The sequence below is a fragment of the Chiloscyllium punctatum genome, chromosome 12 (genome assembly GCF_047496795.1).
Source record: "Chiloscyllium punctatum isolate Juve2018m chromosome 12, sChiPun1.3, whole genome shotgun sequence".
In the NCBI taxonomy this organism is placed as follows: Eukaryota; Metazoa; Chordata; class Chondrichthyes; order Orectolobiformes; family Hemiscylliidae; genus Chiloscyllium; species Chiloscyllium punctatum.
This window is the reverse complement of record NC_092750.1, coordinates 40,369,361-40,386,273: the sequence shown is the minus strand read 5'-3', so window position 1 is coordinate 40,386,273 and position 16,913 is coordinate 40,369,361. Positions and strand designations below refer to the sequence as shown.

Genomic DNA, 16,913 nt, shown 5'->3' with positions numbered 1-16,913 from the left:
GCATGGCCTCACTCTTGCCTCGGTTTACCTTGGCCCCCGAGGCCCGTTCAAACTGGTCACATATGGGAAATACCACTTTCTCAAGCTGCCTTCAGGTCGCACTTTGCTTTCCCTATGGCATCTGCAACTGTATATCTTCAGAGGTCACCTTTTAGCACATGAGTTAACAAAGGCTCCTCTTAATAAAGTAGTCTGTGGTATTCCCCCAGTGACATTTCTACAAGGTGTGAATGCTTGACTAATACTTATATTGGAAGTCTCCTCAGAAACCCTTCAAACTAAATACAGCAGTTCGTGACTTGCAAGATAATGCTTTCACATACATACCTACTATTACTTCTCTAGATTAAAGGACACCATATTGTATTTTAGGTGTCATTTTTACAAAACAATCTAATGAGTGGTAGCATCCTCACTCTTGCAGCAATGGCTGCCAGATGGTCACTTGAATGAAATTTTAATCCCAGAAAATGAAATGATTAAATCACAGGCAACCCGAAGATGTGCCAAAAGCTATGCATCCGTTTCCTTTATCGTAATTTTCTCCTCTGACGATTACGGTTAGCTCTTGAGAAGCAGAGCATTTATGTGGCGAATCTCTTACTACAGTTCTTGAGAAACTGGAATGCCAGCTCTCTGGAGGGTGAGGCTACGTACTGCAGAGAATTCAGATTCTAAAGTTAATGTTATCTACTAGCAGCAGCTGACAGACGTGCAGCAGGAATTGTTAGGTGCACTGTAAACATCCTGCCAATGAGCTTGTGCACAAAAGAGCTGCGCATAAAGAGGAATTCACCTCCTACTTATTTCAGGGATTTATGCAAAGCATACAGATCACTGTGTCCATCAACACATTGCATCTCACAGCCCACATCCACAGTTGAAAATTCTACTCTGGGTATTCATTATTCCATTTGCTCCACTATTCTTCACGCTTGCACTTCCCGTAACTTCCTCATGCTGGCTCATAATTATCACTGAGAAACTGTATTTAACTTATTCAAACATACTAAAAGGGAATTTCTGCCAAAAGTTGGTCTTATCAGTAATGCTCAAATCCCACGGAAGAAAATAAGTTAGTGATTCTAATATTATACCATATGTTGCACAGTGCAAAAGTGCACATCTTTGCCTTCGTAAAAATAATGCCAATGGAAGATATCTTGCTGGTCTTCCAAGAAAAAGTGAGCTGAATGTTTCTGGAGATGGGTTTGGAACCTTTGATGGCTGGGAAAATAATGGCAAATAGCATTGGGATGCATACCTCTGAGGAATCTTTTAGGGATTGGCAGGTAAGAAAATCAGCCCCCTGTTCCAATGGGGCATTTAGCCAATAATACAACAATGGGTCAAATTAGGAATCAGGGAGATAAAAATGTTCCTGTTATCAGAACAGCCCCATTCTCTATCTCACCAGCATTCCATTAGGTAGCTTTGTGGTAACAAGCTGATGAGGTCATTGACACCACTTTTAAATCCCCCTTCCAGAGCTGTGAGGGTCAGCAGGCCAAAGCCACTCCATAAACAATCCTATGAAGATATTCCCTCCATCCATGCTGACTATCTTATAGTCCTCTCATAGTCTCCCACCTGCACTGGCAGTTACATTTATCCTGACACTCTAACTGACCATCCTGACTGCACAGCCCACCCTTCTTTCCTAAGTGGTCAGAATGCTTAGAAGTGATCTGTTCATTGACAAGCTTTGAGACAATCACATAGGTGGACAGGAGACAAACATAATCAGATCAGGACTCACGCAAGGTTCCAATGGCTGTTGGAAAATTTAGCATACATTTTGTGTCAGTCACATATCGTTTTAAATTTCTGGGTCATGCTTCAAAAAGCATTTGAAAGAAAAAATGTACTCATTTGATGCAGCAGAAAAAACCATGATCTTATTCGTCAGACTCATTTTTTAAAAAAGAAACCTGAAAGTAAGTTAAAAGTTTGACCTGCTGTCCAATTAAATTCTGACCTCAAATCAGTGGACACTGAATAGCAATTAGAGTTTGCAGCTAAGTTTATCATTTTAGCAACAGAAAAATACCACTGGATGTTTTAATAAAGCACTTATAAATAAACAAATAATTTTATTGGAAATAAAAATACCTAAGAAAAAGCCCATGAAACATTAAAGAATTGCATTCTAAATCACCATGAAAATAAATAATGCAATCAGGCACACAGAAAAATAAACACATTTATATTCAGTTTATGAAACCTCATCGAGAAATGAATTGGAAAAGCTAACAAAATGATTGGCTGATAATGAGACTTTCCATCAATCCTTTCAAACAAAGGCCACACTAAGAAATTATCCAGGACTATTATGAATACTAATAAAATAATAGGATTCAAAATATTATGCTTTACACAGATATTAAGATTGTGAACAATGGTGTGAAATATGTATACAACAAAGATGTCAACTACAAATTTAGATCCAGATGTCCAAAAAATACCACAAAAACTTTAGAGGCAAGTTGCCAAGTTGCAACTAAAATATATGCTTTGCAGGCCCAAAGATTTAATTTATCCCATTCATAAATGAGAAGATTTACTTTCAGATCATCCATTTTTAAATCTAAAATCAATAATTAATTAGACCACTTGCCATAATTTTTCTGATCGAGATGAATCATTAAAAGGATAATTTTGAGGTAGCAGAATCTGGAATGTTCTCAGAATTATTAATTTACAGTATATTATTTCATATAGTCAAGTGTAATATAACCATTTTCAGTGTTATTTAACAACAGGTTCATGGTTCATTTCGAGCTATGTACTTTGATGGTGATTGATTATACTTGCTTTCTTTCAGGTTTATTGCCCATCGCTAATGCTCTGGAGAATGTGATGGTGAGCTATCTTCTTCACCTACTGCAATCTCTGGGGTGTAGGCACACCCATTTCACAGTTAGAAGGGATTTGGACTCAGTGACAGCAAAGGAACAGTGATACATTTCAATGTCAGGTGGCTTGTGGCATGGAGGGGATCTTGCATGTGGTTGCATTCCCAGTTATCTGTTTCCCTTGCTCTTAGAAATGGCAGAGATTGTGGGGTTAGAAGAGCCTTAGTCAGTTACTACAGTGTACCTTAGAAATTGTGCACACTATTATCACTTTGAGTCAGTGTTGTTAGGGTACCAATCAAGCACATTGCTCTGTCCTGGATGGTGTCAAGTTTTTTTGAGCATTTTGGAATCACACATTCGAGCATATTCAAAGACAGGAAGTTAGTTATTCACTATAGAAATCTTAATCCCTTACCTGCTTTTGGAACAAGAGTATTTCCATTGGTTGATTCAGTTCAGTTCAGTTTCTAGCCAATTTTAACCTTCAGGATGATGATAATGGAGGATTTAGTGACTGCGCAGCCATTGAACTTCAAGGAATAATGTTTAGATATGTCATGTTGGAGATGGTCATTGTCAGACACTTGGGTTATTCTCCATATTGTACTGCATTTGGACATGGGCTGCTTCAGTATCTGGGGAGTTGCAAATTGTGCTGAACATTGTGCAATCACTGGCAAGCATCCCCACTATAGATTTAATGATGGAAAGAAGGTCTTAATAAATCAGCTGAAGATGGTTGGGCCTAGCACATTACCCCAAAGAGCCCCTGATGATGTCCTGAGGCCGAGTTGATTGACTTAAACACAACCATCTGTATTTATGCTAAATATTGCTGTAGCCAGTTGAAAATTTTCCTCCTGATTCTCATCAACTCCAACTTTACTACACCACACTTTATTGAATGTTTCCATGATGTCAAGGGTAACACCTCTCCCGAGATGTCTGGACCTCAGCTTTTTTGTTCATATTTGGGTCAAGACTGTAATGAGGTCGGGAGCCAAGTAGCCCTGAAGAAGGGCTTATGCCTGAAACGTCGATTCTCCTGCTCCTTGGATGCTGCCTGACCTGCTGCGCTTTTCCAGCAACACATTTTTCAGCTCTGATCTCCAGCATCTGCAGTCCTCACTTTGCCCTGGTGGAACACAAACTGATTGAATAGGTTACAGGTAATCCCTGGTTTGTGAAAGGGTTTTATTCTGGTGTCCATTTGCAAGTCAGAGCTTGGATAACATAAAATGGTTGTTAAGTTCAGGAAATGTTTGTAAGTTGGGTCTTTAAAATTACAACCATGTTTGGGATCACTTTCATATGTACCAGAATACATATGTTCATGTTCATAAACCAGGGACCCCATGTATTCCTTTACAAGTTCTGTCTTCCATCCTATGAATGAACCCTTCCGTCACATTACTGATAATTGAAATTAGACTGACGAGGCAATAATTTGCATGGTTGGATTCCTCCTGCTATTTGTGCACGGGACATACTGAGGTGATTTTCCACATTGTCAGGTAGATACCAGTGTTGCAGCTGTACTGAAACAGTTTAGCTAGGGTTGTGGCAAGTTTGAGAGGACATGTCTTCTGTTCAATTGCTAGAACATCGTCGGAGCCCAAGCCTTTGCAGTATCCAGCATCTTGGCCATTTCTTGATATCACATGGAATTATTTAAGACTGTCATCCATGATATTCAGGATCTCAGGAGTAATCTGAGATGGATCATTCAGGATATAGGTTTGCTCGCTGAGCTGGAAGGTTCATTTCCAGAAGTTTCGTCACTCTAGTAGGTAACATCTTCAGTGGGTCTCAGGCAAAGCACTGCTGATAATCCCCTTTCTATTTATATGTTTGGGTTTCTTTGGGTTGGTGATGTCATTTCCTGTGGTGAAGTCACTTCCTGTTCTTTTTCTCAGAGGGTGGAAGATGGGGTCTAACTCGATGAGAAAAAGAACAGAGAATGATGGTAAAGGAGAGCTTTTGTGACTGGAAGCCAGTATCCACCAGGGTTCTGTTGGGATCAGTGTTGGGTCCATGCTATTTGTGATATATATGTGTATATAAATGATTTAGTCTTGAATGAGGGAGAGTTGATCAGTAAGTTCACAGATAAGAAAATTGGTGGGTGGTAAATAGTGAAGGAGACCACATTAGATTACAGAGAGGATAGATGCACTAGTCAGTTCGGCTGATCAATGCCAAATGGAATTCAATCTGGATAATTGTGAGGTGATGCACTTTGGCAGGACAAACAAGACAAGGGAATAAGGATGACCTACAGGACTTTGGGAAGCACTGAGGATCAGAGGCACCTTGGTGTACACATCCACTGGTCCCTTAAAAGAGCAGGACAGTTAGATAAAGTGGTTAAGAAGATATAATGAGGTTCAAAGTTTAGGAGAAGATTTGTAGCTCGGGTGCTCGTTGTTGTGGTTCTGTTCGCTGAGCTGGGAATTTGCGTTGCAAACGTTTCATCCCCTGTCTAGGTGACATCCTCAGTGCTTGGGAGCCTCCTGTGAAGCGCTTCTGTGATGTTTCCTCCGGCACTTATAGTGATTTGTATCTGCTGCTTCCGGTTGTCAGTTCCAGCTGTCCGCTGCAGTGGCCAGTATATTGGGTCCAGGTCGATGTACTTATTGACTGAATGCGTGGATGAGTGCCATGCCTCTAGGAATTCCCTGGCTGTTCTCTGTTTGGCTTGTCCTATAATAGTAGTGTTGTCCCAGTCGAACTTATGTTGCTTGTCATCTGAGTGTATGGCTACTAAGGATAGCTGGTCATGTAGTTTCGAGGCGAGTTGGTGTTCATCGATGCGGATTGTTAGCTGTCTTCCTGTATATCACAAAGGTATACAGGAAAGCCACACACACAGACCAAGTCCTAAACTACAAAAGCAACCACCCCAACACAAACAAAAGAAGTTGCATCAAGACACTGTTCAAAAGGGCTACATCATACTGCAGTACACCAGAACTGCAAAAAGAGGAAGAAGAACACCTATACAATGTATTCGTCAAAAACGGATACCCCCACAATTTCATCAACAGATGCCTAAGGGAAAGACAACGGAATGAGGACATGACACAACCCAAAGGACTAGCCACACTACCATACATCAAAAACATTTCTGAACTGACAGCCAGACTACTGTGACCACTAGGACTCATAATAGCACACAAACCAACAGCCACTCTCAGACAACAATTCACCAGGACAAAGGACCCGATATCCGGCATGAGCAAAACCAGTGTAGTGTACAAAATCTCATGCAAGGACTGCACAAAACACTACATGGGACAAACAGGAAGACAGCTAGCGATCCGCATCCATGAATACCAACTAGCCACAAAATGACATGACCAGCTATCTTTAGTAGCCACATACTCAGATGACAAGCAACATGAGTTTGACTGGGACAACACTACTATTATAGGACAAGCCAAACAGAGAACAGCCAGGGAATTCACTATAAATGCTGGAGGAAACATCACCGAAGCGCTTCACAGGAGGCTCCCAAGCACTGAGGATGTCACCTAGACAGGGGACGAAACGTCTGCAACACAAATTCCCAGCTCGGCGAACAGAACCACAACAATATAATAAGATATTTAGCACACTGTTTTCATCTAGCTCATATTTCCTGGGCAAATATCTAAGTGCAGTTCATTAGAACTATTTCTCCTGCTTGTACTTTATCTTTTAAAATTAACTTTACTCAAAAAAATGGATCTTCAAGTTAGAAAATGTCAAGGATAATTCATCACTCCGATATGGCATACTTAAGAATCATTATGGCACATTTACAGTACTTCACAGAAGTAGTTCTGCTGTGCCAATTGTAACTCTTAGTACTGTCGACACTTTTGTTTACCTAGTGGGTCCAGTTTCTAAAGCACCAAGTAAATAATTGACCAAAGGCAGGGGCCTTGACCTTCTTCACTAGTTGAAAGTCCTGTGCTGAAGCCTGGTCATATCACTATCATGAACAAAGCAGAAGCGAAAGCTTTGAATTGCTGTCACAATCAAAATATGCCAAACTCTACCAACAGGCTGTTTTTTTGTTTGTGGGAGAAAGCTACTTCTAGAGTTACAAGCCAGCATCATTTCTATAATGGTGTCTCCTTCTCAGAACAACATTTGTATTGTTCTGTTTATTTTGACACTGATAGTAAAGCTACAAAGTAAATCGGGTATTAGACTAAATATAGCCACATATTTCCTGTCAGAAAGCCACAGACAAATTACAATTCTAACCAAGAATTGAAACCTTAAAGCCTGTTTCAGCAATTACATTTCCTAATTTCCAAGACAATTTAACGTTAACTTTCAGTGGCAATTACATTTGCAGTGTACACTTTGTCTTATTTCAAAGGTCACTACTTCAATACCGCAAAGGCTTTGCACCATAATTTGCTGAAAATTGCTACAAATACTTGAGGTATACTCATATTAATATATTAAATATTCAAACATTACAGCCTCAGTGTAGTTTCTTGTAATGCTGTACCACTTCCTCAAAATAAACATGAAAGAATGGAACAAATGGCACTAACATTAGCAAGGAATCTGAAAACTTGCTTATTCAATTGATTAATTATTCAGTTTATAACTCCATTTGGTGAGGTTATGTTCAGTCCAGTCCAAATTGTGGAAATTTTCACAGAGTTGGTCAAATGTACAACATTCTGATAAATAATGCTGCACATCTAATCCTGGTTTAGAACAGGACTTTGAATTCACCTCCAGCATGGTATTTTATCTGATACAGTAATGTTTATGTTATCCCTTAGAACATACAAAATTAAAAGTGAATAACTTTTTATTTAAGAATCCACAAAACCTATATTACATCTAACAAACATATTATATATTACACATGTAATATTTTATAGCTAACAAACATTATGTTTAGAGGCACTTAAGCGTCTGGGTGAAAATCAAACTATTAAGTAACAGAGAGCAGCCTTCTTCTTGGAGCATGCCATGTTTCAACTGATCCTAGTCAAGCTGAAGTCTCAAACCTTTGTACCACATGCTATGATGCAGTGATGATATCTCTTATCTTAGCATATCTCTTAAAGCGTTGCTGAGGCTCAGTCTGTGAGTCATAACACAACACATTCGTTTCTCCCAATATCACAACCAACAGGCTAATCAAGGCAGAGCCACAAAGTTAGAGGCAATGTACAATACTGAAAGTGTAGCATATTAACATCACCTACAAAAATATTGTCACCTTGCATGGGCAACATCAATATCTGACTGCAATAAATCAGAGAACATTATTTTAAAATAAATTATCCAAAGACGGAGATAAAGGGGTCATTTTCATCTTCGTCATTTAGGTAATGAACAACTCTTTGCAAAATTGCCTGATTTTTATATAATTCATATTGGGGGGAAAAAAAATCTAAAAGAGTCCAGCTTCGTGCCTGAAAAGTGAAGATGAAAGTTACATTGATTTATGTTGAAGACAGAGTCATAGAGTCATAGAGATGTACAGCATGGAAACAGACCCTTCGATCCAACTCGTCCATGCCGACCAGATATCCCAACCCAATCTAGTCCCACCTGCCAGCACCCAGCTCATATCCCTCCAAACCCTTCCTATTCATATACCCATCCAAATGCCTCTTAAATGTTGCACAGATTAAATAAAAATCCAGAGAAAAAGCTATGTTTTTGATTTGAATTAGACATGGCCCTTAGTAGAGTGATATGCTCTTTTTTGTCGAATGTGGGAGTTTAGGAAGAGTTTATGGGTTACTGAGGATTTTATCTGCAATAAATGCCGTTGGTTGCGAATACTATCGGATTGGTTGGAGAGGCAGTTAGAGACAATGAGGAATTTACAACAGCAAGGGGATGTAGTGGATTGCAGTTATGGGAAGGAGGGTAAGTCTCCGACACCTTTACATGGATGGGTTAACTCCAGGAAAGGTAAGAGAGATAGGCAGGTAGTGCAGGAGTCTTCTGTGGCTATCCCCATTTCAAACAAGTATGCTATTTTGGAAAATGTAGGGGGTGATGGATTCTCAGGTAGCACAAACAGCCAAGTTTCTGGTACTGAGACTGGCTCTAAAATAATGAGAGGTACATTGGGTTCCAAGCGATCGATTGAGTTAGAGGACTCTCTAGTCTGAGGTACAGACAGATGTTTGTGTGGCCAGCAGGGAAAATCAGAATTGTGTGTTGCTTCCCTGGTGCAAGGATCAAGGATGTCTCAGAGACAGCGTAGAATGTTCTCACGGTGGAGAGGAGCCAGCAGAAGGCCATTCTGTACATTGGAACCAACGACATAGGAAGGGAAAAGGTTGAGATTCAAGGGAGATTACACAGAATTAGGCAGGAATTTAAAAAGGAGGTCCTCGAGAGTAATAATATCTGGATTACTCCTTGTAATATGAGCTAGTGAGGGCAGGAATAGAAGGATAGAGCAGATGAGGAGCTGGTGTATAGGAGAAGGATTCACATTTTGGATCATTAGAAGCTGTTTCGGGGTAGAAGTGACCTGTACAAGAAGGACAGTTTGCACCTAAATCGGAAGGGGACTAATATACTGGCAGGGAGATTTGCAAGAGCTGCTTGGGAGGATTTAAACTAGTAAGGTTGGGGTGGCGGAGGGGGAACCCAGGGAGATAGTGAGGAAAGAGATCAATCTGCGAGCAAAGGTGAGTCAAACGGTCAGAGCAGACAGGGAGAAAGCAGAGAATAAGGTAGGACTGATAAATTAAATGGCATCTATTTCAATGCAAGAGGCCTAACAGAGAAGGCAGATGAACTCAGGGCATGGCTAGGAACATGAGACTGGGATATCGTAACAATTACAGAAACATGGCTCGGGGATGGACAGGACTGGCAGCTTAACGTTCCAGGATATAAATGCTACAGGGAGGATAGAAAGGGAGACAAGAGAGATGGGGGAGTGACGTTTTTGATAAGCATTACAGCTGTACTGAGGCTGGAAATACATCCAGGAAAGTTAGTTGGGGGAACTCAGAAATAAGAAAGGGATAATCCCCTTATTGTGATTGTATTATAGACCCCCTAATACTCAGAGGGAAATTGAGAAAAAATTTGTAAGGAGATCTCAGTTATCTGTAAGGAAAGTAGAGTGGTTATGGTAGGGGATTTAAACTTTCCAAACATAGACTGGGACTGCCATATTGTCAAGGGTTTAGATGGAGAGGAATTTGTTAAGTGTGTACAATAAAATTTTCTGATTCAGTATGTGGATGTATCTACTAGGGAAGGTGCAAAACTTATCTACTCTTGGGAAATAAGGCAGGGCAGGTGACTGAGGTGTCAACAGGGGAGCACTTTGGTGTCAGCGACCATAATTCTACTAGATTTAAAATAGTGATGGAAAAGGATAGACCAGATCTAAAGGTTGAAGTTCTAAATTGGAGAAAGGCCACTTTTGACAGTATTAGGCAAGAACTTTCAAAAACTGACTGGGCACAGATATTTGCAGGTAAAGGGACGGCTGGAAAATGGGAAGCCTTCAGAAATGAGATAACGAGAGTCCAGAGAAAGTATATTCCTGCTAGGGTGACAGGAAAGGTTAGTAGGTATAGGGAATGCTGGATGTCTAAAGAAATTGAGGGTTTGGTTCAGAAAAAGGAAGCATATGTCAGGTATAGACAGGACAGATGAAGTGAATCCTTAGAAAAGTACATAAAGGCAGTAGGAGTATACTTAAGAGGAAAATCAGGAGGGCAAAAAGGGGACATGAGATAGCTTGGGCAAATCGAATTACGAAGAATCCAAAGGCTTTTTACAAATATGTTAAGGACAAAAGGGTAACTAGGGAGAGAATAGGGCCCCTCAAAGATCAGCAAGGCGGCCTTTGTGTGGAGCCGCAGAAAATATGGGAGATACTAAACAAGTAATTTGCATCAGTATTTACTGTGGAAAAGGATATGGAAGATATAGACTGGAGGGAAATAGATGGTGACACCTTGCAAAATGTCCATATTACAGATGAGGAAATGCTGGATGTCTTGAAACGCATAAAGGTGGATAAGTCCTGAGGACCTAATCAGGTGTACCCAAGAACTCTGTGGGAAGCTAGAGAAGTGATTGCTGGACCTCTTGCTGAGATATTTGTACAATCAATAGTCACAGGTGAGATGCCGGAAGACTGGAGGTTGGCTAACATGGTGCCGCTGTTTAAGAAGGGTGGTAAGGACAAGCCAGGGGACTATAGACCAGTGAGCCTGACATCGGTGGTGGGCAAGTTGTTAGAGGGAATCCTGAGGGACAGGATGTTCATGTATTTGGAAAGGCAAGGCCTGATTAGGGATAGTCAACATGGCTTTGTGCGTGGGAAATCATGTCTCACAACTTGATTGAGTTTTTTGAAGAAGTAACAAAGAGGATTGATGAGGGCAGAGCAATAGATGTGATCTATATGGGCTTCAGTAAGGCATTTGACAAGGTTCCCCATGGGAGACTGGTTAGCAAGGTTAGATCGCATGGAATACAGGGAGAACTAGCCATTTGGATACAGAACTGGCTCAAAGGTAGAAGACAGGGGGTGGTGACACCAAAATTAGAGGTGTAGTGGACAGCGAAAAGGGTTACCTCAGATTACAACAGAATCTTGACCAAACGGGCCAATGGGCTGAGAAGTGGCAGATGGAGTTTAATTCAGATAAATGCGAGGTGCTGCATTTTGGGAAAGCAAATCATATCAGGACTTATACACTTAATGGTAAGGTCCTAGGGAGTGTTGAACAACACTTTGCTGAACAAAGTGACCTTGGAGAGCAGGTTCATAGCTCCTTGGAAGTGGAGTCACAGATAGGATAGTGAAGAAGATGGTTGGTATCCTTTCTTTTATTGGTCAAAGACAGTTACAAGTAAATTTTCTTCTGGAGCATACTGTTATCTTTCATTGGCACTGAAATAACTCAATGGTTGCTGGTATCCCGTCACCAAATCACTCTTTATTTACACATGCAAAGTTAATGGACTCTGACTCGTTTAGAGCCAGTCCATCGAGTGAGGAGAATCCTTGAGAGTCCTGTTTATATCTGTCAGCCAGGACTACCTGATTAACAGGTGTTATGAAGACAAAAGCATGTATGTTCACTTTAAAATAGAAATTTTAAAGTTTTCTGAAATTTTGAAGTCAACTTAAAGTGCAGACTCAGCTGCACGAATGGAAAGGCTAGCAGACGAGCTGTTCCAAAATAGATACATGTAGCAAATGGCTGTTAAATGGGCAGGCGAACGTGAAGACTACAGATGCTAAAGATTAGAGTCAAGAGTGTGGTGCTGGAAAAGCACAGCAGGTCAGGCAGCATTTGAGCAGCAGGAAAATCGATATTTCAGACAAAGGCCCTTCTTCAGTTTTTTCCTAAGTTTTGGCTGCTGTTTTGACAACAGTTCGAATTTAACCAATTTGTTTAAATTATGCCCAGGAAATTTAAACCCAATCAAGTTTGAATTTATTGTTCTGACAATATTGGACCTATGAGATGGTATGACATTAGAAGTATAAAAAAAAGCAAGCATTTTGAAAATTGGTCAGAGAGCAACTGCCACGAAAGAGCAGAACAACTGCCATAGAGCCGGAAAGCTAACTGCCAATTTAACATCTTGCTCTCAAAGAAATTCGAAAGCTTTCTCTGTCAAAAGGTACCTGGAAAACATGCTTTCTGTACAAAGAAAGAAGTCGACCCAGGGAGAACAGCAGATGGAAGACTGAAGATAAGCTGAGAAGACAGAGTTAAAAATCACACAACACCAGGTCATCAGGTGGTTGTGAAGGAATGGCGTTCCGAAAGCTAGTGTGCTTCCAATTAAACCTGTTGGACTATAACATGGTGTTGTGTGATTTTTAACTTTGTACACCCCAGTCCAACATCGGCATCTCCAAATGATGAGAAGACAGAGACTATGTGAACTTGAGATTAAGTTAGTGCAATGTTTAATAAGTGTGTTAGTTGATCACCATGTTAATAGGATTGTGTTCAGTTAAAGGAAAGAGTCCATTGTTTTGATTAGTATTCACTATCAAAGTTAGGAATATAATTTGTTATTTTTTCTTTAAATAGTGGAAATTAGGAGTTCTCTGTTACTCACTCACATTTTAACAGATTACGAGGTGAGATGAGCTTTTTGGGTGTTTGGTTTAAATTAACAGAGGTGTTCAACATCCGCATCATAACACAGGTTAACAGCTCCAATCAAAGAACACATACTTACTGAGATCCACCTGGCCAACCTCATTCCAATTTCTACAGCAGGAGTCATTTTTTCTTTGCAAGAGCTCTTATTCAAGAAAAATAATCAGCCTGGCTACTCTGGTGAATTTCAGAATTTTTGATTTTTGAGGGCCACTTTTTTCATTTTCATTAATCTAGGCCTAGTTACTCAGAAAAGAGTTAGTTAACAACACATCGTTTTACTTTGTTAGTATTTTCTCCCAAATTTGGATCAAACGACAATTCCCAATTTACAACTGAGCCATTTCAACCTACCACCAAAGTTTCACTATCAATTTTGTGCCTTCAGTATTTGGACATTTTCCCTTCAGAATCTCTTCTCGCTTTTCCCATTTCCACCATCACCTAGAAAGGTCAAATACATTGACCTGGCAAATCACAAGCCCTTGGGAGCTTCTTTATTAACATGTTATAGATATTTTCTGAATCAACCAGTTCAGAGATTTTATTACACTGCTCCGGAGCAAGTGGGACTTGCACCTAAACTTCTAGGCTCAGAGGTAGAGTCTCTGCCATTGTGTCACAAGTTCCTCTATTCACATATTATATACTTATAATCAAGACCATTCCTGAATTGGCAGCTAGCTATGGCTTGTGCTAACACTTTTTTGAAGCTCTTGATTGACGTTTGTTGGCTGCCATGTTTAGCTTTCTTATATCCTATAACTGTTGGTTGTATAGAAATCTCTTTTATATCATACTTTGGTCTCTGCCTTCTCCTGTCCCTTCTCTCTTTCCTCTCAAATCTTGTTTTCTCCTCCTCATAAGAGAGTAAACCACTTCCCTAACTCTTTGACTACAACTTTGAATTCTGATGCAGCTGTCAGTGAAACTCTGTTGAATGTATTATTTTCTAATTTTCTTATTCGCCTTGACCTGGAGAATGTTGACATTTTGAAGCAAATGATAGTGTGTCCTAAACTCTCCTGCATGAGAAGGGTAGTAAGGACAAGCAAGGGAACTATAGATCAGTGAGCCTAACCTCGGTGGTGGGCAAGTTGTTGGAGGGAATCCTGAGGGACAGGATGTATATGTATTTGGAAAGGCAAGGACTGATTAGGGATAGTCAACATAGCTTTGCGTGTAGGAAGTCATGTCTCACAATTGAAGAATTAACAAAGAGGATTGATGAGGGCAGAGTAGTAGATGTGATCTATATGGACTTCAGTAAGGCGTTCGACAAGGTTCCCCATGGGAGACTAGTTAGCAAAGTTAGATCTCATGGAATACAGGGAGAACTCGCCATTTGGATACAGAACTGGCTCAAAGGTAGAAGACAGAAGGTGGTGGTGGAGGGTTGTTTTTCAGACTGGATGCCTGTGACCAGTGGAGTGCCACAAGGATCATTGCTGGGTCCTCTACTTTTTGTCAGTTATATAAATGATTTGGATGCAAGCATAAGAGGTATAGTTAGTAAGTTTACAGATGACACCAAAATTGCAGGTGTAGTGGACAGCGAAGAGGGTTGCCTCAGATTACAACAGGATCTTGATCAAATGGGCCAATGGGCTGAGAAGTGGCAGATGAAGTTTAATTCAGATAAATGCAAGGTGCTGTATTTTGGGAAAGCAAATCTTATCAGGACTTATACATTTAATGGTAAGGTCCTAGGGAGTGTTGAACAACACTTTGCTGAACAAAGAGACCTTGGAGAGCAGGTTCATAGTTCCTTGAAAGTAGAGTCACAGATTGGATAGTGAAGAAGGCGGTTGGTATCCTTTCTTTTATTGGTCAGAGTTTTGAGTACAGGAGTTGGGGGGTCATGTTGCGGCTGTACAGGACATTGGTTAGGCCACTTTTGGAATATTGCGTGCAATTGCAACATTTAAGAGGCATTTGGATGGGCATATGAATAGGATGGGTTTGGAGCGATATGGGCCAGGTGCTGGTAGGTGGGTCTAGATTGGGTTGGGATATCTGGTTGGCATGGATGGGTTGGACCGAAGGGTCTGTTTCCATGCTGTACATCTCTATGACTCTGTGACTCTCAGTTGGATTTGGAGACAGAAGAATTTTCCTGACTTGGCACACCAGCCTCGGGAATGAAAATTCAACCCCTAGTTTTAATCTGAACAATCCATTCTTACAGCAAATTATCACTTGTGGACAGTAGAACACGTTGACAGTCCGCACAGTTTCCATCACAGAGAGAAAGATATGCGCTAGCATGTTATCCCATTCATGTCATGAGAAAAGTTTCAACTTTCAGTTCATGCGAGACTAAGCTTTGCTTGTGGGATACAACCTTTTTGTTGTGAACATGAATTCAGAGTATTGGGAGGAAACCTGAAATGTAATAACATACATGCCTGCTCGAAGTATTGCTCCCGATTGTCTGTGAACTTGTTTCCTGAGGCACTAAAGTGAGTTGTGGTCGCTTAGATAAGAAATCAAATTGATATTTAAACTGCTGTTAAGGGCTGACTTGCATAAATTACATTTAAACAAATCTTTTTATATTTGCTTCTTCAAAGTTCAGGAAATCACCCACCCTATAAAGAGGTAAATTGCATGTATAGTTGCAATTAGTTTACGGAACACGTTGAAGTGATTCAGCAATGCAAACTTAGGACCACATAGCATACTGCACCAAAATCATCAATCTACAGTAACCGTAGAGGACATCACTATTGTGATATAGTTTGAATAATGTAATATTTTATGATTTTTAGTTTCTTACCGCACTAGCTTCTTTCATGTTTGATTTCATTTAAATATCCCCAGATATTTGACGGTAGTTTAAATAACCAGAAAAACATTGGCTATCCATACTAACAAACTTACTTGTCTTTCCAGTGTTTTTCATACGAGTTCTATTAGAAGACTCAATCTCAAATCCCTCAAGATGTATTTGCTGCAAGACATCCTTCTCATGAGTCTTCTGATCTACAATATCAATTGGGGACTGTTTGATACCAGAGCAATTCATGTAAGATGTGGCCCAATTTTCTGGTCCATAGGTTCCTGAAGGGAAGAAAGTATAATGCTATTAAAAAAAACATTATTTACAAGATAGAAGTTATCCATGTTTTTGCACACAATACATTTCAAACATCATTCAGAGGGTAGCTGGATGGGTCTGGGAGGGCTGCTCTTCTGAGGGTCAGTGTGGACTTGATGGGCCGAATAGCCTGGTTCCACACTGTAGGGATTCTATGGTCACCCCCTTACCAGAAACAAAATACTTGTTTCTGTCATATTTGGTTGAAAATAATGAATGAATCTTCCTGGTACTGCAGAGACAGAGTTAAAGGGGCACCTGGGAGCAAACTTTCAGATGAGAGTATCAATGTATTGCCAATCCAGATGATCCTGGAAGAGGTACTTAAACAACAGAATCAACTAATTATGCAACATTGACAGGCAGCTCTTAAAGATCAATTCAGGGTCTGAGGAGAATGGGATCTTCTCAGCCATGGAGCAGACTCTCACAAGTTACCTAGCTCAGGGTCTGTTTTATTGACCCCTTCCACCCACCTTCCAGCTGTGGATGCCAGAGGGCCACAGCCATAGTCCTGTGGAAAGATTGTCCCTCCATTCTGACAGTTGTGTTCCTGTAACTTTTTAACAACATAATACTTAATTAGAGGGTGGCACTACCTTGAGGTGTCTTTGCAGTCTCCTGCTTGCCACAGTCATGCTCACCTCACCCTGTGTGGCTGCAAGCCAGGCTTTGCTGGGAAATTGTCAACTCAGCCTCAGAAATTGGCCCGTCATTTTGAACAGAACCACAGACACCAAATTGGTCAACTGGGAGGCCGATTTTCAAAATATCGTGCCAGAGGGCACAAAGCAGACCCATGTGGTTAGAACTTGAAAG

The 16,913-nt window shown here is 40.5% G+C and overlaps 1 protein-coding gene across 2 annotated transcripts in view; it reads right to left on the bottom strand.

Annotated features, from left to right (window-relative positions):
* Positions 1-16,913, bottom strand: part of LOC140483808 (receptor-type tyrosine-protein phosphatase gamma-like) — a 706,675-nt gene that overhangs the window by 396,986 nt on the left and 292,776 nt on the right. For both annotated transcript variants that reach the window (XM_072582431.1, XM_072582432.1), the window contains one exon: positions 15,878-16,057. In XM_072582431.1, coding sequence (XP_072438532.1) covers positions 15,878-16,057 — 180 coding nt within the window. The remainder of the gene's footprint in view (positions 1-15,877; positions 16,058-16,913) is intronic.